This window comes from Neofelis nebulosa, chromosome 6 (assembly GCF_028018385.1).
Source record: "Neofelis nebulosa isolate mNeoNeb1 chromosome 6, mNeoNeb1.pri, whole genome shotgun sequence".
In the NCBI taxonomy this organism is placed as follows: Eukaryota; Metazoa; Chordata; class Mammalia; order Carnivora; family Felidae; genus Neofelis; species Neofelis nebulosa.
Window position 1 is genome coordinate 147,422,784 of NC_080787.1, and position 25,428 is coordinate 147,448,211.

Sequence of the window (25,428 nt, forward strand, 5' to 3'; positions counted from 1 at the left end):
TCCGACTTCGGCTCAGGTCATGATCTCACGAACGTGAGTTCGAGTCCTGCATCAGGCTCTGCGCTGGCAGCTCAGAGCCTGGAGCCTGCTTTGGATTCTGTGTCTCCCTCTCTCTGTGTTCCTCCCCCGCTTGCACTCACTCTCTCTCTCTCTCTCTCTCTCTCTCTCTCAAAAATAAATAAAGATTAAAAAAACACACACACACAGAAACCCTTGGTTACCCCTGAGTTGAGAAATTGGCTTACCTGCTATAAATGTGAACCCTCATGCAAGCTCACCCAATAAGCCATTTGGACCACTAGCACCGTAGGTAAGGGGGTTTGGCAACAAGCTGAGCTCAGGTCCTCAGGGAATGGGATATCTCAGGCCAATGGGTCCCCACTATCCATGTAAGCCTACATCCATGTTTCCCAAGACTAAAACTAGAATTCATGATCAAACATGCTTCGGGGAACATTTACACCAAATCTTTAAAATGAGAACTGTTTTAGAATGTCCTGATTGCACACTTGCCAAAAGCCCTGAGTCCCTGTGTGGAAGCCAGAAGAGAAACAAAGCAGGAAGGAGGGGCCTGGGAGCTGAGCAGGCCCACACTTGGCCTCCCCCTTTGTTCATCGTGAGCCCCAAGCTTCACAACCGCTTCTCACAGGTGGTGAAACAGAAGCCCAGGAGGTTACTGCACAGGTGTTGGCTAAGTTGGGAGCTTGCTCAGGACCATGAGCAGGAACTCGTGTTTGGAGCCAGTTCTTAAAACTCTTCCACAACCCAGAAAATTCTATGTGGTTTTTCTTTGGAAACAAAATCAGTATTTCTCATTCTGCTTTCCTTTTTACCAAACATACAGGTTTCTTTTGAACATCTGCAATCTGACCCAACGCTGGTTAATCATTATTAAGTATTTTCAGATCGACTTCACCAGACACTCCCCATACACCAGCACGAAGCAAGACCATGCACATGAGGTGGGTTGAGAGGGGCACAGGAGCACATAGGAGCTCAGGAGAAACTGAGACCCAGGGGGTGAACACTGCCAGGATGACCGCGGTGGGAAGGAAAGGTCATGGGCAAAGGAAAGCCCTTTCCCCTATCCTCCACCAGTCACCAATTTCAACTTATGTTTGAGGTTGTTCGTGCTTTTATTATCATTATAGACAAACAAGTAAAGATTGCATCCTTGAATCCGATTCATTTCACCCTTGACAATCAGTTTCTCCTTCTGGGAGTAGACATGAGCGTCACAGCATCCACAACTGGGACTGTGGGGTGGACGTCTGTGTTGAACTAGAGAACAGTCAGGTAGCATGACTTTCTTAAGTCATTACATGGAGTTGTCAAACTTTGTCACTACGGAGGGGCACCTGGGTGGCTCAATCAGTTGGGTGTCCGACTTTGGCTCAGGTCATGATCTCACTGCTCGTGGGTTCGAGCCCCACGTCAGGCTCTGTGCTGACAGCTCAGAGCCTGGAGCCTGCTTTGGATTCTGTGTCTCCTCCTGTCTCTGCCCCTCCCATGCTTGTGCTCTGTCTCTCTCTGTCTCTCAATAATGAATAAATGTTAAAAAAAAATTTTTTTTAAAAACCTTGGCACTAAGGAAACTAAGATTTTGGTGAAAGTCCAAGGGAGAAAAAATATCAAAATGTAAAAATTCCATTTTTCCTTTTTTCTCCCATTTTATGAAATCATTTGTTTTCTCTCTTTTTGTCTTTCATTCTGGGATCATTTATTTAATCACCATGTACCCCCACCCCCATGGCAAAGCCAGAAAACTACAGAATCTAGCATGAGGTTGGGAGCTGACATATAATTTCCAGACATCCATGTTGGACCCAGAAAGGCTGCCAATATGTCTAATTGCCCCATAAGTCATATTTATGAAGCCCTGAACCCTTATTTCCCATATCCAGAAAGTGAATTTTGTCAAGAAAGTCTTTCCAATACCATCATTAATTCTCTTCTCCAGTTTAGCCAAACACTAAACTCACAAGGTTAAGGGCTGAGTCTCAGGGGCTGGCGATGGATGAAGAAAACAACTTAAAAATTGGTAGAGAGAAAGAGGGTCCACTTCTCATCAGCCCCAGGCTCTCAGGCACACAGCCATTGGGTCACAAAGTGACACAGCTGAGTGTTGTTAATGGTCAAAGGGAAAACAGAGCAGAGGAAATGAAATTAAAGCAACCAAAGTATTATCACTTTATATTATCACGTGAAACTTAGGGAGATACGCTCTCTTTCCTGATTTTGTTAAGTGAAATGCTTCTGTAGCTAATGTTGCATTTGCTTTCTTCATTTCCTTTTTCCTGTTGGTATTTCGATTCTCTGGATTAACGTAGGGGTGCTAGACCAGGGCCATGGAGCCAAATAAGCATGTATATTGGATGCCAGAAAAGGTTAAACATTAGTTCATGACTTCACAAATATTAGCATCCTAATTTTAAAATAGGGAAGGTAGAGAAGGAGATAAGTGCATCAGAGGCTTCCACTTGTTCCAGAAGAAAAACTGGGGAAATAAGGATGAGGGTGTAGACGCTCCAGGGCACGCTCCAGGGTTGTTCTCTGTGCATCACCCAGCCAGTGGCAGGCGGCCAACTGCTCCTTTCATGGGATCCTCCACCTGCCCAGGTGGGGCCAATGCATTTCATCCAGAGTAGCATCTTCTCCCAGGAAGTGCAAACAAACAAGCAATGATTGCTTATCCTTTCAAAGTATGGACAAAGAAAAATACACAGTGGACACAGAGACACTGCACATGAAAGCCAGATTTTTGCGTCTTTTGCTAAGACTGTTTAAAAGATGATACGATCTAGGGGCGCCTGGGTGGCGCAGTCGGTTAAGCATCCGACTTCAGCCAGGTCACGATCTCGCGGTCCGGTCCGCGAGTTCGAGCCCCGCGTCAGGCTCTGGGCTGATGGCTCGGAGCCTGGAGCCTGTTTCCGATTCTGTGTCTCCCTCTCTCTCTCTGCCCCTCCCCCGTTCATGCTCTGTCTCTCTCTGTCCCAAAAATAAAAATAAAAAACGTTGAAAAAAATTTTTTTTTAAATAAAAAATAAAAAAAAAAATAAAAGATGATACGATCTCCATATTGTATATTAATGAGCACTTGGCTTTCAGCATTGTTTCCATTCTTATAACACCAGCTCCAGACCTGTGAGCTTCTGATCCCAGAGGGGCTGTGGAGTTACCACCTTCAGGCAGGAAATCCTCACATCTATAGACCTAGTAATAAAAGTAAATAAATTGAGGGGCACCTGGGTGGCTCAATAGGCTAAGCGTCCGACTTTGGCTCAGGTCATGATCTCGCTGTTTGTGAGTTCGAGCCCCACATTGGGCTCTGTGCTGACAACTCAGAGTCTGGAGCCTGCTTTCGAGTCTGTGTCTCCCCATCTCTCAGCCCCTCCCCTGCTCATGCTCTGTGTCTCTCTGTCTCTCAATAATAAATAAACGTTTTAAAAAAATTTTTAAGTAAATAAATTGATACCATGTACCACTTTTTCAAGTGTTTTTAAATGCTTTATAAATAATAAAATACAAGTTTGTAGAAGCATTGCCAAATCCATGCCAGCTTTTATATTTATGTATTTGTCAGTGATTTGACATAAAAACTGTAACTATCATAAAGCAGATTCACTGGGAGTCTCACGTTTATTTTCTTTCAACTTCATTCTGATTCTGAGGTCCCATCCCTATGGACAAGAAATTCAAGCTGTTTTTCTCTGGGTTCCCCTCACCCACATGCAAAGCTAGTGTTATATCATCAATTCTCATCCATTCTCTCCAGTCATTTCGTCAAGTATGGAAATCTTCAGTGAACCTGGGGGTCAGCTACTTAGGACCCAGTCCCGCTGATGCAACTAACTCACAGCTTCTGAGGGCTGGCACCTGTCGGGACCAGGACAGAGGCTTCAAATAAGAAGGAAGTAAAATGTATAAGGGAACAAACTCAGTATTTCTATCAATTATCCCTACTATCATCTTGTATCAATAGGTCTAGTTAGGAGACAGAAATCACACAATAATTTTAACAGGGAGACTTTAATATAAAGAATTATATAACCATAACAGGGAGCTGACTGTCAAGGGATAAAAAGAACTCTAGAGGATATCCAAGAGATGAAGGAGAATGCTCAACGAAAGAACACACTTGAAAAAGAGATCACCACCCACCCCCCTTTCTAAGGCTGGCATTCAGATCTCATTGAAAAGGTGTGATTGAAGCCCACTGAGTAGTGGGGAAATTCTCCAGGAGGACCTGAGCCAGAACTGATCCACAGTGGCTGGCCAAAGGTTGGAAGGCAGGGTAACATGGGCTGGGACTGGCCAGCAGAAAACACCCCACCAGGGTGTAGGAGGCTCAAGGCCGAGAAGACAACCTCTAGGGTACCTTTGAGGCTCCCTGAGAATCTACTGGGACAGATGCTACTGAAACAGTGGAGGGGGCACCTGGGTGGCTCAGTCGGTTAAGCATCTGACTTTGAGTTTCAGCTCAGGTCCTGATCTCACGGTTTAGTGGGCTCGAGTCCCAGGTCAGGCTCTGTGCTGGCAGCACAGAACTTGCTTGGGATTCCCTCTCTCCCTCTCTCTCTGCCCCTCCCCCACTCGTGCTGTCTCTGTCTCTCTCAAAATAAATAAATAAACTTAAAAAAAAAAAAAGAAATTCAGTGGAAGGGAGTACCACTGGGTGTCCACCACTCATGCCACTGACTGCCACAATAGCACTTAAAAAACAAGCAACAAAGCACAGAATCACACCAGTATGGGAAGTGATGCCCATGTCCCTTTATTTGCTGCAAAGCCCCACCTCAGCTGCCTTTGTGCTGTCACGGTGCCCCAATCGTTCCGAGGCAAAATGAAGCAGGATGCTTCACCACCCACTGGAGTTCGTGTGGGCGAGATTACTGGAGAGATTCCATGGTTCTCCATTCCTTAAGGGACTGTTAGTAAAACAGCTTCCAGGACCCAGAGATTTAACCAATGAGACAAATCACAGCATGCATGATGAAACCCGGAAGTGCTTCTCCCCTCCCGTGATGCCAAGTTTCCAGCCTTGCCTGCCCCTTCTGCAGACTCAGGCAAACATACGTGCACCAGCCTCTCCCATTGGCAGTCTGTCAATATGCCCAATCTCCAGCATGGTCACAGCTCTATCCCAAGAGGCTCCTCATCGGTGGGGTCTCCATGAAGGGGCTGAAAGTAGTGGTCTTCCTTCCCTCACCCCACCCCACAGTCCTGGCCAGTAGCCCTCTCTACATTCTCTGATGAATAAAGGAAAGATCGTCTCAATATTGTATAAAGCACCATGCAAATGCAGCTGTAAGTTAGGTCCCCAGCCCTATGCCCTTCTAGCTTAATGGCTATCCTAGGCTCATCCTTAGAAAATTCAGGCATCACTGCCTCCAAGAATTCCCACCCACCAGAGAGGCTTCAGTGGGGCCTGTCTAACCTGGGTGATGATAGACTTGGAGGGACACATCTCCGTCCTCACAGATTGGAGCTAAGAACCCTCTAGCACCCACAGCCGGGTGTCCTGCCATCCCATTACCAGACACTTTCTGAGCAAGCAGGGAGCCAGGAAAGCAGCGCCTTCCGAACTCGCTCCTCCCTTCCGCCCTTTCCAAGGTGAGCTTTCTAATGAAAAGAATTTATGATAGTAAAGAGCTGGAAAATTATGAATATTTAAAAGATAAGAATTTTAAAAGAGTTGCTCATATCTGAATTTCCATTTGGCATGTTCAGAGATGTACTCTCTCTATAGAGCAGGAGGAATTTGGGGAAAATGTTGCCTGGCTTTGATCCAAAATGAGGACCTGATTTTTTTGGAGAGGTTTTTGGTTAAATTTGAGGGGGTTTTGGTTGGTTTGATCCTTTTTTTTTTTAGGGAGTGGATTTTTTGGTTCATTGGTTGGTTGGCATTTTAAATCATGGGGACTAGTTTAGTTTTGAAAGAGAACTTTGCCCATAGGTGCTGACTTAAAAACACAAACTCAGTGACTCAGAACTCAGAGGCCAGAAAGGAATAGAAAATGTCCAAACATCTTTCAGTGTTCTTGGATACACATTAAGGGATTATTTCCCCTTAAAGTAATCTAAAAAAAAACCCAAAAGAGAAAAAGAAGGCAGGTAGGCAGGAAGGCAGGAAGAAAAAGGAAGGAAATAAAGAAAACATTGGTTCTTAGAGTTCCTTTTTGGACAGGGGTAAAAAGACTTCTTAAAAAACATTACTAATATATATATATATATATATATATATATATATATATTCCAAAAACATAAACAGATGTTAGAGGAGGATTAAGAATTTAGCACAATTTGCTGTTTTAAAACCTTAGCCCTGTAGAGATCTCTCCTTAAAAAGAAATAAATATCTAAAGAAGGAAATAAGGAATTGGGGGTAAATTTGGAAAGGACAGTTGGCTGGTATGGCCAGAACATTAAGGTGAAGGCAGAGCTTTTTCTAAACACAGAGAAAAGGCTTAGCATTGTAGTTATAGTCAGCAAAGAAATAAGAGCACAGCTGTTAACATTCAGATTTGAAACATATGACTGCTTTGGGATTTATTTTTTATTGGACTTTGCAAATTGCTAAAACCAGGCCCAATAACCATTCTCCTTGGCAATGATTTTCTTCTGTTCTTAGAATGCACCTCTTTGGGAGTGGCAATCAGCAGCCACTTCTGACCCTAGAGAAGCCTCAACAAAGTGGTCACCTTCTGGAAGTGGGGAACAGCTTCATGGCCCCAAGGACAATACAGTGGATCAAGCATTTAGCTAGAAAATCAAGTTTATTGGTCCATTTGTCCAAATTCTTCTACTGATGCTGAGTGAAACAGGGGGACATGACGGTTCCTACCCCCTAGGGTTGAGAATTAAATGGGTGGACAGTTGTACAGCACACAGCTGTACTGTGTGCCTGGCACACAGTTGGCACTCTCTTTGGGTTCGCTCTGACCTTACCCAGCATTCCTGGGCACCCTACTTTAAAACTCCATGAAATCAGGGCACCTGGGTGGCTCAGTCAGTTAAGCAATCCAACTCAATTTGGGCTCAGGTCATGATCTCACGGCTCACGGTTTTGAACCCCATGTCGGGTTCTGCACTGGTATCACAGAGCCTCCTTGGGATTCTGTCTCCCCACCCCCTGCCCCATCCTCTTTCTCTCAAAGATAAATAAGTAAACAACAACAACAACAAACTAACCCCCATGAAATCACTCTCAGCATTTTCTAACGCTTCTACAAAGGTGGACAATTCCAGCAACCAGAGGCTACAAGATTCCATAATTCTGCTGTTATATCTCCCATATGAAAGTGAGAAATCAGTTATAAAGACTCTAAAGCATCTTAGATGTACACATAACTCTAAACAAATCACCCAGAAGAAACACAAACAACTGTCATATAAGTTTTTCCTAAATTTCATCACATCAATCTCAAGCATCAAAAGGGGAAGCACTTTTTTTCTCAAAGAAAATAGCTTCTTTAAAACAAGACCTCATCAAAAGTCTCCTATTTTAATTCCTAATAAAGAAAATAAAAACAGTAAACTCTTCTCTTTTTTTACTTTTATTTACTTTTGAGAGAGACAGAGCATGAGTAGGCGAGGGGCAGAAAGAGGTAGACACAGAATCCAGGCTCCAGGTTCTGAGCCGTCAGCACAGAGCCCAACGTGGGGCCCGAACCCATGAACCATGAGATCATGACTTGGACTGAAGTCAGACTTTGAACCGACTGAGCCACCCAGGTCTCCCAGTAAACTCTTCTTTGAAGCCATTCAACAGAACAAGGGAGGGCATCTGAAAGATGTGTTCTTTGCCTTTTGTACAAGTGTCTTCTATCTGTTTGCCCAAGGAAATAATTTCTCCCATGGGCCATCAACCTGCTTTGAGAGAATGCAAAGGAAAGAAAAAAATACAAGCTTGAAACAAGACAAGTAACATAGAAATGCAAATATTTCAGGGCTCCTGGATGGCCCACTTTGTTAAGCATCCGACTTCAGCTCAGGTCACAATCTCCTGCTTCATGAGTTCAAGCCCCACATCAGGCTTGCTGCTGTCAGCATGGATCCTCTGTCCCCGTCTCTCTATGCCCCTCCCTGGCTCGTGCTTGCTTGCTCTCTCTCTCTCTCTCTCTCTCTCAAAAATAAATAAACATTTTTTTAAAGTTTCAAAAATACATGTATTTCATACTGTGTTGTACAAAAAGCAATATTGTATCTAGACAAGAGGTTTTTCCTCACTTCACTTCCTCCCCCTGATATAATAGGGGTGCAGTGTTTCCATTCAAGGTCCACAAAGTAATCAATCATCAGATTGTCAAGTTCTTCACCAACCTGTGTAGACAGATGACATAAGAGCATGAGAAATGCTGTACAGACAAAGAGATGTCTTAGCCAAGTCACTGCTCTTCAGACCCTCTGCTTCCTGCTGTCTTTAATCTTTCCCCTCTTTGCAAATACTCATCTTAAGTAACTAATCTAAAACATCGGAAAACATGCATGCATACTTCCAGCTTCTATAGTATTTGCGATAGAAAAAAACCCAAAACAATCTAAACATACAAAAGTAGAAGAATATTTAAATTATGGGATACCAACCCAATAGATTACTATGCAAACATTTTAAACAATGGTGATAAAGACCATGGAAAGTGGAAAAATCAGAGCATCTGCTATCTTGAGCTGTCAGGTCACCCTAAGGTCTGGATACACAGGCAAATTAACATGGCAAGTAACTTATTGATATTACATTACAATACACCACACATGAAGTGGCATCATGTGTTATATTCAGTGTCGTTTCTCTTAATGCAATTCACAGACAAATTGCAACGGACAAAGTGCATTAGGGCAGCATTTCGTCCAGCTCCTGTGCCTGCATCACTGATGCGTTGCTTCAGATGATCTGTGTCTCTGATTTTCACTGACTAAACCCGCACTTTTAACATAATATCCCAGAAGAAGTAATCGGGGCATTCAGATCTAGCAAGCATGTGGCCCTCTCCTCTTGGCCACATCACCTACTCTGGTTTGGGAAATTAATCTTCTTACCACTTTGGTGTAATGGGGTGATATGTTCTTCTGTTGGAACCACTCAGTGACCTTCCCCAACCTTTAAGTGCATACATTAATGATCAACCACTTAAAAGTGGCCAAATATGTCAGACAGCTGCTTGTGTTAGCAGACTTTATTGGTGTCCCATCTGTGGACCCGGGTATTCTGACATATCTGGGCATGGGCTGGGCATTCTTTCAGGTGTCTCTTTGCTTGAAGGATCAAAAGCCTCCTGGGAAAAGACTCCTCTTCAAGATGAAAGGGATAGGTGTTTAGAAGCTTGGATTAAGATTAAAGGGAGGCACAATTATGAGGACCTATCTCCCTGTTCCCCGAAGGGCTCCCTAAGAACAGGCTTTCCCGGGTTCTAAAGAGTTCAGAGCTGTAAATAAATTGACTAAGTTTTATGTATGTTTTTATTGGGTTTTTTTGTGGGTTTTTTTTTAAGTTTATTTATTTATTGAGAGAGAGAGAGAGAGAGAGAGAGAGAGAGAGAGAATCCCAAGCAGGGGGCTCAAACCCATGAACGGTATGATCGTGACCTGAGCCAAAATCAAGAATCAGACACTTAGCTGACTGAGCCACCCAGGTGCCCCCAAAATTGAGGAAGTTTTATCCTGGGAAGACATTGTGACCCAGCCATGTTGTCTTAAGATCATGTAGCATGCGTTGCCTGACTATAACGACACCAAGACCTATCACCCCTGTAGCTATGGCCCCAAATGTTCTGAAGTCATGAAAACTTAAAAGCACAAAGAGCATTTGACTGGCAGAATCTTAAGAGAATCATATTATGAGTGTCAAGAAATATGTGTGATTCTCCTCCATAATTTATGAACTCCAAAATCACAAGTTCCTATCCCTTCTAGCACATACCATCTGCAGTTCCACATACACTGTGGCCCCAGGCTGGCTGGGTGTTGGAAGGGGTGGACTGAATCTTACAGACAACATGGCCATATGACTTATCACCCAAATCAGGAAACCTCTGAGGTTGTAAATGAGCACTATCAGAATTGTGCCAGGACAGCAGGTATAAGCCAGGACTGTCCCAGGCAAACTGGCATCTGATCACCTATGAAAGAAGGTGAGAGAGAACATTTGTGTCTCTAACTTCAGCTTTTTGCTCCAATCAGCTTTTTATCCCATCAGATGTTCCTGCTCTTGTAGGTACATCTTTGGCCACTCAAAGCAAAAATCCAGGCTTTTCTAGGCATTTTGATGAACCTGCCAAACCAGAACGTCCTAAGTAATAATCCTATCCATGTTTACCCTTGACCTTTCCTACCTGTACCCTTACTTCACAGAGATTCAGAGAGACATGTTTCCTAAAAGGATGCAAGTGGCTAGCCATTCAAAACAATCCAACCTTACAGAGCTGCCTCTTGTTGGTCCAAAAATAGTAATTATCATTATTACATGAAAGACACACTTCTAAGTATTGGGTGACATCGCTGTTAAAAACACAGGACCAGCACCCAGCTCAGAGGATCTTACATGAAATGAGGGAGGCAGACAATGAATAAGTAAGCAAATAGATCACTGCGGGTCTACCCAACAAAGGTGTCACCTGAAGGGTGGGTGGGGGAAGAGTCTACTCCAGTGAGAGGTCCGGGAAGGCAACTCAGAGAAGTGGCATTCCATCTGACTGCAGGACAGACACTGGCCAGTGTGACAAGCCCCTTTCACAGATCAACATCAATTTCTTTTCTGGCCCCGCACTACCTTTTCCTGTTTCCTCCCAGTTGGTGAAGATCACGTGTGTCAATGGTAGTGGAAAGGACCCCTTTATGGCTTTCTCATGAAAATCATAGAATGAATACAGATGAAAAGCACACTCGAGAAATCATGGGAAATAGAATTATCACCATCAGTCAGCATAAGGCAGGCCCGGGGTGCCTGAATGAGCCACTCCTGAGTGTGGTTTTAATCACAGACAAGGTTTTGTGCTCCTCGTGCAGTCCTGGGTGCGGAGACTGGCCGAGTCTGTACCCGGAGAATTCCAGAGGACAGGCACACTCGCCGGGCTTAGCTGACCACCGTGTTTTCTCAGGGCAGCTTGGAGCTCGTGTTTACGCCAAAGTCAGCCTGAAAGGCAGTTGTCTGAGCCCATCATGTTCCTGGCATCATTCCTAGACCCTGGTGGTCGCCTGTCCCACTGACGGATCCGTTCTGTGGTTAGGTTAGTCCCTCATTCAGCGTCTGTTGCCCCCGCTGGCAGCATCACACTGCGATTTCTGACCCCACTCTTCTTGACTAACCAGAATAATCGAAGCCTCTCTCTTCCAAGCACAAGCCACAAGGCACTGTCAGCATCAAGCTGGTGCTTATCATAAGCTTTCCCTATCCCTCTTGCTCTCCAAACTCCAGATCAGGATCCCTGCCCTCCTCTCCACATTCTGCAACATGTGATTTTCAGAAACGTTAAAAAAAAAAAAAAAAAAAGTCTGCCGAGGGCCCAGCAAGAGCCAAAGGAAATGGAGTAATGAAGTATGTCCCACTATTCAGCCTGGGTTTGTTACCACACCCAAAAGTGGTTTTGCCTTTTACACTATTTAGATCATATTGTTGACTCATGTTCCATAAGAACACATTGATTTACACATGGAGCCTCTTCTATTCACCACTGCCCTTCTTACTCACCATCCCTCCTTTTCTCTCCAGGAACCTCCTGCCCAAAGCCAGTTTTCCTAAGGGCACATTTGATTGGACTATTGTTCACAGTTAATACACTTAATTGTTCTTTATTAACTCTCCTTTGATTGCTTTCAGATGTTTTCTTCTACTTGTCAAGATAGGTGATACATTTTTCATTCCTCTTTTACATATTAAAATATTGCTATTGGCCATATCATTTGGATCCTCAATAGATTTTTATTTCAGGTATTCTTACCACTTGACATCCAGGTAACGTCTGGTAAAAATTAGCAAACTCGTAAACAGCACTTATTATATTCCAGGCACTGTTCTAAGTATATTACATTCACCAACTCATCAAATCCCCAACACCCTAACAAGTAGGTATTAAAACTATTTACAGATGAAGAAATGGAATCACAGGATTAAGTAACTCACTCTGTGTCACACAGTTAACAGTGCTAAGCCCATAACATTTCTTCATCGGCTCTCACACATAAGAGTAAAATTTCACCTTGTTTTTGTTCATGTTTAATTACCATCAAATTCCTATCTATCTCTATTCCAAAACAGGAGAATTTAAAGTGAATTTAAAGAGAATTCAAAGCATTCTAAGGTCACTGTCTTTTCAAGAGTAGGAAAGAGACAGTTATTAGCTTTAGATATTGTTAGAAATATTAAAATTAGAAAAATATATATATATATGTAAATAGAAACCAAATAAATAATTTCCAGATCAGTAAAGGAACAAGACAGAAAATGTTAAAAGAGAGAGAGAGAGAGAAGAAAGGAAAAAAAGAAAAAAACATCTCTACTTCAACAGAATGTGGTAAAGAAAAAATGAGAACCAAAGAGAAACATGGTGGATATAAAATGAAATGATAGAAAGAAGTCCAAATATAGAGTAACTATAATAAATATAAGTGTATTTGACTCACCAATTAAAAGACAAACTCTCAGATTTATTTCTTTATGTTTTGACTATCTAGTCTTTCACTTGAAAGTTTGGCATTGAAAAGTTGAATATTGCCAGTTTAGCAATATTAATTTGGTCAAATAAAATTAAAGAAAAAAATATGAATGAAGAGAAAGGCAGAGATTACTTAATAATAAAAGGGATAAACAACCAGTAAGATGTAAAAATCATTAATTGGCTTTACCTAACAAAATTCCCTTCAAATATATGTGCTTTTGTGCTCTTATTATACTTAATGTAACAGTTTCTGATGGCTATGTGTTAAAAAAAAAAACCAAAATTATCAGAATTAAAAGGAGAAGTTGACAGGCGTGCCCGGGTGGTTCAGTTAGTTAAGCATCCAACTCTTGGTTTCGGCTCAGATCATGATCTCATGGTTCGTGAGTTCAAGCCCGCTCATGGAGCCTGCTTGGGATTCTCTCTCTCTCTGACTCTCTACCCCTCCCCCACTCGTGTGCACTCTCTCTCTCAAAATAAACTTTAAAAAAAAGGAGAAATTGACAAATCCACCATTATAATGAGGGTTTTTTTTAACACATAGCCATCAGAAACTGTTACATCAAGTATAATAAGAGCACAAGGGATTAAAGCAATGCAATCAAGCAGCTTGATCTTCATCCCAGTAAACAGATAATATACAATCTTTTATGAAAACAAAGCAATTCTCAACACACTCCAAAATATTCGTATCATGAAAACCAGGATCTGTGATCACAGTGCAATACAATTGGAAATAGTACATTTTTTCATTGAAAAAATTAAAAATATCCTTGGAAATTAAAAGGCAGATTTCTGTAAAAATTCATGGGTTAAGGTTAAGGAAAAACTCACATGAAAGTTCCAAAATACTTAGAACAAGCGACAGAAGAACTACATATCAACATTTATTGGATACAGCTAAAACAGGAAGCAAATTTTTAAAAAATGCAAGAATTAATGAAATAAATTTCAGGTCGAGAAGCTAGAACCTGTAGCTACAGAGAACAAACCGATGGTTGCCAAAGGAGAGAGGGTGGGGGATGGGCACAGTGGGTGAAGGGGAGTGGAAGATACAGGCTTCCAGTTATGGAATGAAAAAGTCACAGGAATAAAAGACACAGCATGGGTGATATAGCCAATGGCATTGTAATAGCAATGTAAAGTGACAGATGGTGAGCTGAGCATCACGTATAAACTTGTTGAACCACTATGCCATGCACCTGAAACTAACGTAACGTTATGTGTTCACTATATTCAAATAAACAAGGAAATAAAGAAAGAAATACTAAATCAATGCAAAAAAAAAAAAAGGAAGCTAGAACCTATAAATAGAGAGAACTATGAAATGAAAAACTAAATACATGCAGTGTCTTGTATGTTAATTCTACCTCAATAGAACTGTTCTAAGAAGTTTACGGTTGGTGCAAGAATTGATACAAGGTTCAACGAATCAGAAAGAGAGCCCAGAAATTGATCTGTTTATATCTGGAAACTTGGTGGATGACAGGATAGCAATATCAACCAGTGGAGAACTGATGAACCACCCAGTAAAGAGTCTTAGAGCAGTTGACTATCAATATTAAAAAGTTAAATTAGCACACTTACTGTGATAAGAACTGAGTCATGCATAGAATTGTTGAATCACTGTATTATATACCTGACACTAATATCACACCGTATGTTAATTATACTTCAATAAAAAAAAAAGTTAAATGTGATGCATACCTCCAAAATCAACATCAGATTGATCAAAGATTCAAATGTGGAAAGAAGCAAAATGTCTTAAAATTATTAGGAAAAAGTATAAGAATATATTTATGACTTCACAGTAGTAAGGTTCTCCTAAACGTGACACAGAAAGCATGAACGAGAAAGGAGAATGTCTGACTCTGTCAAATTAAAACTTCAGTTTTTCAGGAGATGCCACAAACAGAATTAAGAGAGAAGTCACGGACTGGAGAAAGTCTTTGCCCTACATAGAACGAACTAAGGATTAATTTCCAAATACGATACTTTTTAAAAACTTACAAATCTAAGAAAACCACACGCCCCAAAAACACGCAAAGGCAAGGCCCATGCGGTTCTCAGAGAAAGGAATCCAAACAGCCAATAAATTAATTGGGAGAAAGAAAAAAAAAGTGCTCAATCCCACTGGTGATCAGAAGAGTCCAAATCAAGTTAGAGACAGCACTTTTTACCCGTAAAAATAGCAAAAAATTAAGATGAATGTATCCAGAGTAGGAGACGATTGCTTTGGAGAGCAAGCTGGCACTCACTATCTAATAAAATTGAAAATGGTTTTATCTTAGGACCCAGAAATCGTATTGGGGAGCGGGGAGTGATGACAGTCCAGTGAGTCTGCACCATTGCATTCCCTGGGAGATCTAGACTTTCTGCCCAGGCTCCAAACTACAGGCGACTGGTTACGTCGCTGCGCTAAGGAAGGAGACAGGGCCAGGATGGGGTCACACAGGAGAGGATGAAATGCAAACCCACTCTGTCATTGTTCCCAAAGCTGCTACTTGCTCATCCCCGTTGCCTCTTTGGAACCTGGACGCCATGCGTGCCTCTCTTCCTGCCACGCTCTGGCCCGCGTGTCCAGGCCTGCCCTCTCCGTGTTTGTCACTGTGGCCACCATGCTGCTCGGCCCTGTCAGATGGTAGTGAGACTAAGCTCAAGATGTTAACGACAGGCCTGGCAGCACACCTGGTTGGGTGAAACTAGGGGAGACGGCCTTCCTCCTCACCCACAGAACCGAACAGCTTTCCCCCACGAAAAGAAACAATCCAACTCTTCCATTTGTAGAAAACAGCGAAGAAGCTCCATCAGTCTGTGGCACGGAGCATGCCGGTCTCATGTGAAAATGAGAACGACCCACCCTCACGACAGCCGAGAGTTGGAGATGTTTCCTAGTCAGCGAGGGGGCCCGGGCCAGTGTACCCACACATGTCACCGGATAGCCCTTGGTGTGGCTTGATGTGGGTGTGGGATGAAGCAGAGCCCACAGCCCTGACCTCACCTGTGCCCTGTCACGGCCCCCAACCACCCCAGACAGCCCCCTATTTCAAGGAGAGGGATGCCGACGCCTTCACCAACCTGTAATGTATGACACAAAATCACAACCATCCCCGGGCACTCAGCACTGCCAAACAGATTGCCTTTAAATGTTTGTTTCACACTTATGTATTGATTTTGTATCAGTGAAAGTGTATATATATAAACAGACTCATTACTAATGCATTGCCACAGGCCAACCCAGAGTCAACGTTTTGGGGGAAAAATAAATTGGCAATTTTCCCACTTTTCTGCAGTTCTTTTTCTCTCTCTGGTTTTCCTTTGGGACTTTCAGGATTAGAGGATTCCAAAAGGCAAACAAAAGGGTTCTGACTTAGGATAGTATAACCGGTTCCTGGTAACAGAACAAGTGCATCAGCATTTCTGCTAGCCTTGACTTTCAGCTGATAACCTCTAGAGCCTCTAGAGCACCCCCACGTCACAAAAGTACGGGGATGGCCGGTGTTTCTGGGCTTCGTGCTCCACTCCCACACCACCTTGCTCCAGGGCACTTTCCACTCGGGGAGCAGAACCAACATGTCTCGTTGTAGAAGGACATGCCTGTCCTTAAAATGACCTGCATTCCCGCTTCACCCTAGTGATGGTGCAGTGCTCTCTACGATCAAATCTCTGCCCAGGTGACCTACCCATAACTTCAACTCTTATTTTAGTCTGAACCTTCCAACACTGTCATGTCAGGCTCGAGCATGAGCAGGCAGGACTGCCAGATCGAGGGCCTCCAGGAGCACAGAGGTTGCCATGTACAAATGTATGAGCCCCCTGTGGGCGGACAAGGCTCAGCACTGCACCACAGAGTAGCTGACCTCAGCCCTGCTCACCCCTCGACTGGGCACCTCTGGGACATGCAGGAACTTCACCATTTTCCAGGGTATGTCTGGCCAGAACCCCTTCCTTGGCTTTAAGGCCATCTGTCAGCCCAGTTTTTCCCAACCTTCTTATCATCACCATCCTTCTCCCCAGAAGCCATTTTAGGCATTTTGTTCCTAATCGCCCCCTTGCATAAAGCTTTAATACCACAGATATACTATACATCTCTTCGTGGACTGAGGCCGTTTGGAGGGCCATAGACCATTGCAATATCTAAGGCTTTTTTGCCTCCCAAGAACAAGTATTTGTGATATCCTCTCCCTGTCACACCCCCACCCCCACCCCCACTGAAAATGTATATATTAGCTGTGACTGCAGTAGAGTCTATCCTCTGTCACCAGAGGAATCTACCTGCCCAGGGAGGGTAGAACCAGCTCATCAACAACACTGAAATGACCTGTTTCTCACACGAGTCCCAAGCTCACTCCCCTCCAGGCTGCCCTGGACAGGGCACCGACCCTCACCCCCTGCCCTCTGCCCACGTTCTCGGTACCCTCGCTAACCTCTACTCTTCACCCGGTTTCCTTTTCTTTCCATGTGCTGCTTCCTGTGTGTAGGAGAGAGATTCAGCCCACAAGGGAATTTCATAATATTTGAATATTTGGTAAAGCAAAAACCTCCTTTGTCTCTAAGCTGGCAAATTGATCCAGCAGCAAATGTATTCGCTTCTTTATATATTGGTTCAGTTAATCAATCAATTAACATAAGGAGAGGGCTCTGTGAGTTGGATGAACAAGAAGCAACCCTGAAGTGCAGGACGTGAAGGGTGAGGAGCACAGTGACTCCCAGAAAGAGCTGATGTTTGGCCAGTCCTTTGGGAGCAAACATGACCTGGTCTGGAGACTCGGAGGGACATTTGTGCAAAGACCAGGAGGACAGATGGAGCATTATCGACAGGCTTGGGAAACTGTGCCAGAGTTCAGTTGCTAGAGGGCAAGCAGAGGGCATGGAGAGCAGGGTGAGCGAGGAAGGCAGAGAAGAGGCTGAGAGAGGGAGTGTCAAGTCAGTGTGTGCTCTTGTATGGATATAGAAAATATGTGTGTGGCTCCCAGAGAGAAAGGATACTTCAGGCTGTGCCCACATGGGAGACTGCGGGAGTTAAGGAGGGTCTAGCAGTGGGTGGGGAGAGGTGGGGGGAGAGACAGAGAGAGAAGGAGGGAAAGAGATGGCCCATCAAGTTCAGGTAGAGCAGGATGGGCTGAACAGGAGAACTAGAACCAGAATCCACACAGACTCATGGGAAGGATGAAGGCTGAGGTTCTAGGCATAAGCACACTATCTAATTTTAATTACTTCTGGAAGTCACAAAGGCATATTCAGGTTTGAAAGTGAATGATGAACCCACCAAGAATTTTAAAGGGAAGACATGACTACTCTAGCCAAGGGTCTAAGTTGAATCTAAAACATCTAGTATCTAAGCAGCAACCATGCAGGACAATCCAACCTCAAGACTGGAACAGAACCAGCAGCAAGAATAACTAGATAGTGAGTTCATGAACTTCTGACTTACAGTTTTCTGCATTTTCCTCATTGGACACAGGACTTCCAATAATCTGTGATGGGAGTCGGCCAACAGACAGGGGCCAGGTGGATGCAGATTCCCAGGTTAAGAAGGGAGCTGGACAGAACACTGTATCAGGAGAGAAAAATTTCAATGCAGACAGAATAACTTACCTCTGACCTGAGTGTGGTCATTTTTATTTTACCTGGGTATGTCAAGCTCAAAGCATATAAACCCTTCACAACAATTCTCCAATTCTGGAGTTATCACTATAGGATTCCCACAAATGAGATATTGACTAAGGGAATTGATCTTAATATAAGAAGTGCAACCATGCTGAAAGAACATCCACCCCAGCTAAGATAATGAGAAAGAACATAGTTTGAAGTCAGTCGAGAAGGAAAAGGCAACCACTTGAGAGTGAACACTGGTAACAACAAAACACATGCATGCAATAAAGTCTTGAGTGATCTGAGTAATGGACAAAAAGATCACAGATTAACCCAAATTAGTCACACTGTGGTACAAAATGGATATATGTAACAAATGATTATTTAAATTTAAATTCTTCACAAAAATTAACTCAGAATAGACCCTAGACCTAAAGGTAAAATGCAAAACTACAAAACTTCTAGAAGAAAATATAGAATGGAATGTATGTGACCTTTGATTTGGCAATGACTCTTTGGGTATAATACCAAAAGCACCATCCATAAAATAAAAATTAATAAGTCAGACTCATTAAAATTTGAAAATGTCTGCTCTAGGAAAGACAATGTTAAAAGAGTGAGAAGACAAGCCACAGCCTGGGAGAAAATATTTGCAAAACACATATCTGATAAAGAAGTTGAACCAAACATGTATAAAGAACTTTTTTAAAAAAATTTTTTTAGATTATTTATTTTGAGAGAGTGCAAGTGGGGGAAGAGGAGAGAGAGAGGGAGAGAGAGAATCCCAACCAGGCTCCATGCTGTCAGCCCACAACCTCACACGGGGCTCAATCCCACAAACTGTGAGATCATGACCTGAGCCACAATCAAGAGTCAAACACTCATATGACTGAGCCATCCAGCCGCCCCTACAAATAACTTTTAAAACTCACAGTAAGAAAAAAAAATCCAACTGAAAAACACGCAAAAGATCTGAACAGACACTTCACTGAAGTAAATATACAGATGGAACACTGCAGATGAGCATATTCTAGTAAAAGAAAAATTGACATATTCAGGTCAGAGGAATTCATTCTGTCTGCACTGATGTTTTCCATTCCTGATGCAATGATGGGATATGAAAAGATGCTCAAGATCACTGGTATTAAAACAGTACAATAATGAGATGCCACCACACACTAATTAAAATGATCAAAATCCAGAGTTAAAATGGTGGAGCAGTGGGAGGACCCTATCCTTGCATCATCCCTCAAACACAGCTAGATAAATATCAAATCATTCCCAACCCCCAAGAAATCAATCTGAATGCTGAAAGGACAAACTGCAGAACTAGAGGGAGAAAAGAAGCCACATTGTAGAAGATAGGAGCTGTGGAGACATAATTCTGGAAGAAAAGAATCATGGATGCTGCAGAGGGGAGGGACTTTTGATCTTGGAGACAAAAGGGAGACAGAGAGAGAGAACAGAGAGAAAGCAGCACGCAGGGGACTGCACAAGAGAAACACTTCTCCCAAAACCATTGACTGGGAAAATGAGAGCAACTGATTACCACAAAGTTTTACAGGCAGTGGAGCCCAAAGTCTGAAGTTTTAGAAGTATGCACCACCACCATGTGGAGCCTGGTGGCCACACCAGTGATCCCGTGGAAAAGGAGGACAGGGGCCCAGGAGCAGACAGAGTGGTTTGAGGATCCTCTGGGTCGCACTAGGAGAGCAGTTCCCCCTTCTTGGAGTGCATTTGGGAGAGGTGGCATGGCCTCTCTGGGAACAAAAGAGCTGGTGAGTGTCAACGTGCTGCCCCGTTCATTAGCATAGGAATAGAGACACCTGCTGAGGGCAGAAAACCTTGGTGCTGACCTTTTGCCTCACTTTACCATAAACTCCCCGGGGACTGTGTGATGGTTTTTCTGGGACTAACTGGCACCAGCCACAGCGTGGGGAGACCTTCCCCCAGAGGATCAGTGTGGGTCCTCGCCATGCGAGGTCCCTAAAATTTGGAGTTTTGAAACACAGCCACACATCTGGGATAAAACACAGGAGTACTACGCTGCCTCGGAGGCATACAGCTCGGACACAGACCGAGTGATGGCAGGGATCTGACAGAAGCTGGGGACACAAGAGGGGGGATCGTTCACTCTTCTGTGAGGGTTTCCTAAACAGTAGCCAGTGTGAACTCCCTGCTTAGGAGACAAGAGAGTAGGGCCACACCATTTCTGCTTGCGACCCCTGCCCATCAGCGCTCACAGACCTCAGTGGGCAGCATAGCACCCCCAGTGGAGGTTTGAGCTGCTTACACCAAGCCCCACCCCTCTACACTCTGCAGGTGCATCTTTACTAGGGAAACTCAGCCTGAGAATCAGCACAGCAGGCTCTCCCTCAGAAGACCAACACAAACGCCTCACAGGCACCGAGTCTACTGATCGTAGAGTGGTGCAAAGCTTTAACTCTAGGGCGAATAGGATCTAGCCTCTTTGTTTTTTATTTTTTTAATGTTTATTTATTTTTGAAGGAGAGAGAGACAGAGCACGAGTGGAGGAGGGGCAGAAAGAGGAGACACAGAATCCAAAGCAGGCTCCAGGAGCTGAAGTGTCAGCACAGAGCCTGACATGGGGCTCAAACTCACGAGCCGTGAGATCACGACCTGAGCCAAAGTCACTCAACCTACTAAGACACCCAGGCACCCCAGATCTAGACTCTTTTAACAAACATACCAAAATACACCTAGTTAAAACTCACCACACACTGGACAAGATACAAACACTCCCCACTGCAGGCCAGGAGAAACTCTGCAGAGGACTGACCTAAGGGAAAGAGCAGCCAAGACACCACAGCAGGCTGCACACCCTGAAACACTTTCTGAATCTCCAGGCCCTGGACAGTATAGGACCTCTTCTTAATATAGCCATATTCTCAGGAAGAGAAAGGATAACAGGCTTTCCTAACACACACACACACACACACACACACAGTGACCTAGACAAAATGACAAAACAGAGTAATTTACCCCAAAAGAAAGAATAAGAAAAGGTCGTGACAAGGGATTTAATCAAAACAGATAAAAGTAATATGCCTGAACCAGAATTTAAAACAGCAATCATAAGGATACTAGCTGGGCTTGAAAAACCATAGAAGACAGTAGAGGATCCCTTACTGCAGAGATAAAAGAATGAAAAACTAGTCAGGCTGAAATTTTTTTAAAAAATGCTATAACCAAGATGCAAAACCAACTGGATATAATGACAACAAGGATGGACAATTTCGAGGAATAAATCAGTGATATAGAAGATAAAATTAGGGAAAATAATGAAGCTGAAGTGAAGAGGGAAAGAAAAGCATTACAACACAAATGTAGGCTTAGGGAACTCAGCAATTCCATAAAGCATAAAAACATTCATATCATAGGAGTCCCAGAAGAACAAAAGAGAGCAAAGGAGGCAGAAGATTTACTTGAGCAAATTATAGCTGAAAACTTCCCTAATCTAGGGAAGGAAACAAATATCAAAATCCAAGAGGCATAACTCCCAACAAAATCAACAAAAGCCAGCCAACACCAACACATATCATAGTAAAATTTACAAAATACACAGACAAAGGAAGAATCCTGAAACAAGCAAGGGGAAAAATGTCCTTAATCTACAAGGGAAGAGAAATCAGGTTTTCAGATCTCTCCACAAGAACTTGGCAGGCCCAGAAGGAGATGGCATGATATATTCAATGTGCTGAATGGAAAAAGTATGCACCCAAGAATACTTTATCCAGCAAGGCTATCATTCAGAATAGAAGGAGAGATAAAGAATCTCCCAGACAAACAAAAACTAGAGAAGTTCAGCCCTGCAAAAAATATTAAAATTTCTTTCCCACAAAGACTAGAAAGGAACAGGGAACATCATCAGAAACACCAACTTTACAGGTAATACAATGGCACTAAATTCATATCGTTCAATAATCACTCTGAATGTAAATGGACTAAATGCTCTAATCAAAAGACATACAGTATCAGGGGCACATGGGTGGCTCAGTCAGTTGAGCATCAGACTCTTGATTTCAGCTCAGATCATGATTTCATAGCATGTGGGTTCAAGCCCCACATCAGGCTCCACACTAACAGCACAGAGTCTGCTTGGGATTCTCCCTCTCTCTCCCTCTCTCTCCCTCTGCCCCTTCCCTAGTGTCTGTCTGTCTGTCTCTCCCTCTTTCTGTCAAAATAAATAAATTAAAAAAAAAAGACATAGGGCATCAGAATGGATTAAAAAAAAAAAAAGACCCCTCTATATCATGCCAATAAAAGACTCATTTTAGACCTAAAGATACCTGCAAATGGAAAGTGAGGGGACTCTATCTATCATGGTAATGGATGTCAAAAGAAAGCCAGAGTAGCCATACTTATATTAGACAAACTAAATTTTAAAACAAAGACTATAACAAGAGATGAAGAGAGACACTATATCATAAGGGGTCTATACAACGAGAAGACCTAACAATTGTAAATTTTTATACCCCCAACTTAAAACACCTAAATATATAAATCAGTTAGAAACAAACATAAAGAAACTCATCAATAATAGTACAATTAATAGTAGGGAACTTTAACACCCCACTTACAACAATGGACAGATCATCTAGACAGAAAATCAACAAGGAACATTTCATCCTAAAGCAGCAGAATACACATTCTTTTTGACTGCACACAGAACATTCTCCAGAATAGATCACATACTGGGACACAAATTAGGCCTCAACCAGTACAAAAAGACTGAGCTCATATGGTGCATATTTTCAGACCACAACACTATGAAACTTGAAATCAACCACAAGAAAAAAATTGGAAATTAGATAGCACCGCAAAAATATGAACAATTATAAGAGAATATTATGAAACATTATACACCAACAAACTGGGCAAACTGGAAGATATGGATAAATTCCTCAACACATACAAACTACCAAAACTGAAACAGGAAGAAACAGAAAATTTGAACAGACCCATATCTGGCAAAGAAATTGTATCAGTAATCAAAATTCTCTCAATAAACAAAAGTCCAGGGCCAGATGACTTCCCAGAGGAATTCTAGCAGACATTAATTTATTTTTTATAAATGGTTTTTAATGCTTGTTTTTGAGAGAGAGAGAGACTGAGCATGAGCAGGGGAGGGGCAGAGAGATAGGGAACACTGAATCTGAAGCAGGCTCTAGGCTCTGAGCTAGAGCCCAACACGGGGCTCGAACCCACAAACTGAAATCATAATCTGAGCCAAAGTTGGACACTTAACTGACCCAGGCACCCCTACCAGACATTTAAAGAAGAGTTAGTATCATAATCAATTAATTAATTAATTAATTAATAAAATAAAGAAGAGTTAGTATCTATTCTTCTCAAAGTATTCCAAAAAATAGAAATTGAAGGATGACTTCTAAATTCATTCCATGAGGCCAGTATTACCTCAATACCAAAACCAAAGACCTCACTAAAAAGGAGAATCACAGGCCAATATACGTGATGAAAACACACACAAAAATTCTCAACAAGGTACTAGCAAATCAAAGCCAACAGTGTATTAAAAGAATTATTCACCACAATTAAGTGGGACTTATTCCTGGGCTGCAGGAGTGATTAAATATTTGCAAGTCAATAAATACGATACACCATATTAATAAATGTTTGTTTATTTATTTTGAGAGAGAGAGAGCACCTTCAGGCAGGGGAGGGCCAGAGAAAGAGAGAGAATCACAAGCAAGGGCTTGATTTCATGACTATGAGGTCACAACCTGAGCCAATATCAAGAGTCAGACACTTAAATGACTGAGCCACCCAGGCACCCTCTGATGCACCACATTAATAAAAGAAAGGGTAAGAACCATATAATCCTCTCAATAGATGCAGAAAAAGCCTTTGACAAAATACTGCATCCATTCTTGATAAAAACCCTCCACAAAGTAAGGATAGAGGGAACATATTTCAACATCATAAAGGCCATCTACAAGAGACCCACAGCTAATACTCTCAATCGGGGAAAACTGAGAGCTTTTACTCTACAGTCAGGAACAAGACAGGGATGTCCATTCTCACCATTGTTATTTAACGTAGTATTGCAAGTCCTAGCCTCAGGAATCAGACAACAACAAGAAATAAAAGGCATCCAAATCAGCAAGGAAGAAGTCAAACTTTCACTATTTGCAGATGACATGATACTCTGTATAGAAAACCTGAAAGTCTCCACCAAAAATTCCTAGAACTGATACATGAATTCAACAAAGTCACGGGATACCAAATCAATGTAAAGATATCTGTTGCAGGGGCGCCTGGGTGGCGCAGTCGGTTAAGCGTCCGACTTCAGCCAGGTCACGATCTCGCGGTCCGTGAGTTCGAGCCCCGCGTCAGGCTCTGGGCTGATGGCTCGGAGCCTGGAGCCTGTTTCCGATTCTGTGTCTCCCTCTCTCTCTGCCCCTCCCCCGTTCATGCTCTGTCTCTCTCTGTCCCAAAAATAAATAAAAAACGTTGAAAAAAAAAAAAAAAGATATCTGTTGCATTTCTATACACCAATAATGAAGCAGCAGAAAGAGAAATCAAGGAATTAATCCCATTAACAACTGCACCAACAAACCGTAAGATACCTAGGAGTAAACCTAACCAAAGAGGTAAAAGATCTGTGCCCTAAAATCTATAAAATACTTATGAAAGAAAATGAAGATGACACAGAGAAATGGAAAAACATTCCATGCTCATAGATTGGAAGAACAAATCTTGTCAAAATGTCGATACTACCCAAAGCAATCTACACATTTAAAGCAATCCCTATCAAAACAACACCCCAGGATTTTTCACAGAGCTAGAACTAACAATCCTAAAACTTGTATGGAATCACAAAAGATCACAAGTAGCTAAAGCAATGCTGAAAAAGAAAAACAAAATGGGAGGCATCACAATTCTGAACTTCAAGTTATATCATAAAGCTGTAGTCTTCAAGACAGTATAGTACTGGGACAAAAACAGACACATAGATCAATGGAACAGAATAGAAAATTCAGAAATAGATCCACAGCTATATGATCAACTCATCTTTGACAAAGCAAGAAAGAATAGCCAATGGAAAAAAGACAGTCTCTTCAACAAATAGTATTGGGAAAACTGGACAGCAACATTCAGAAGAATGAAACGGGACCACTTTCTTACACGATACACA

At 42.6% G+C, this 25,428-nt stretch overlaps 1 protein-coding gene across 7 annotated transcripts in view; it reads right to left on the reverse strand.

The window, feature by feature from the left end:
• LOC131515131 (uncharacterized) overlaps window positions 1-25,428 on the reverse strand; it is a 210,799-nt gene that overhangs the window by 155,553 nt on the left and 29,818 nt on the right. For 2 of the 7 annotated variants that reach the window (XM_058735809.1, XM_058735810.1), the window contains exon 2: window positions 18,088-18,207. In XM_058735809.1, the coding sequence (XP_058591792.1) occupies window positions 18,088-18,207 (120 nt within the window). Of the gene's footprint in view, window positions 1-3,219; window positions 24,535-25,428 lie in introns of those variants that run through there. The other 5 variants (XR_009263465.1, XR_009263464.1, XR_009263466.1 and 2 more) reach the window with 4 other exon arrangements.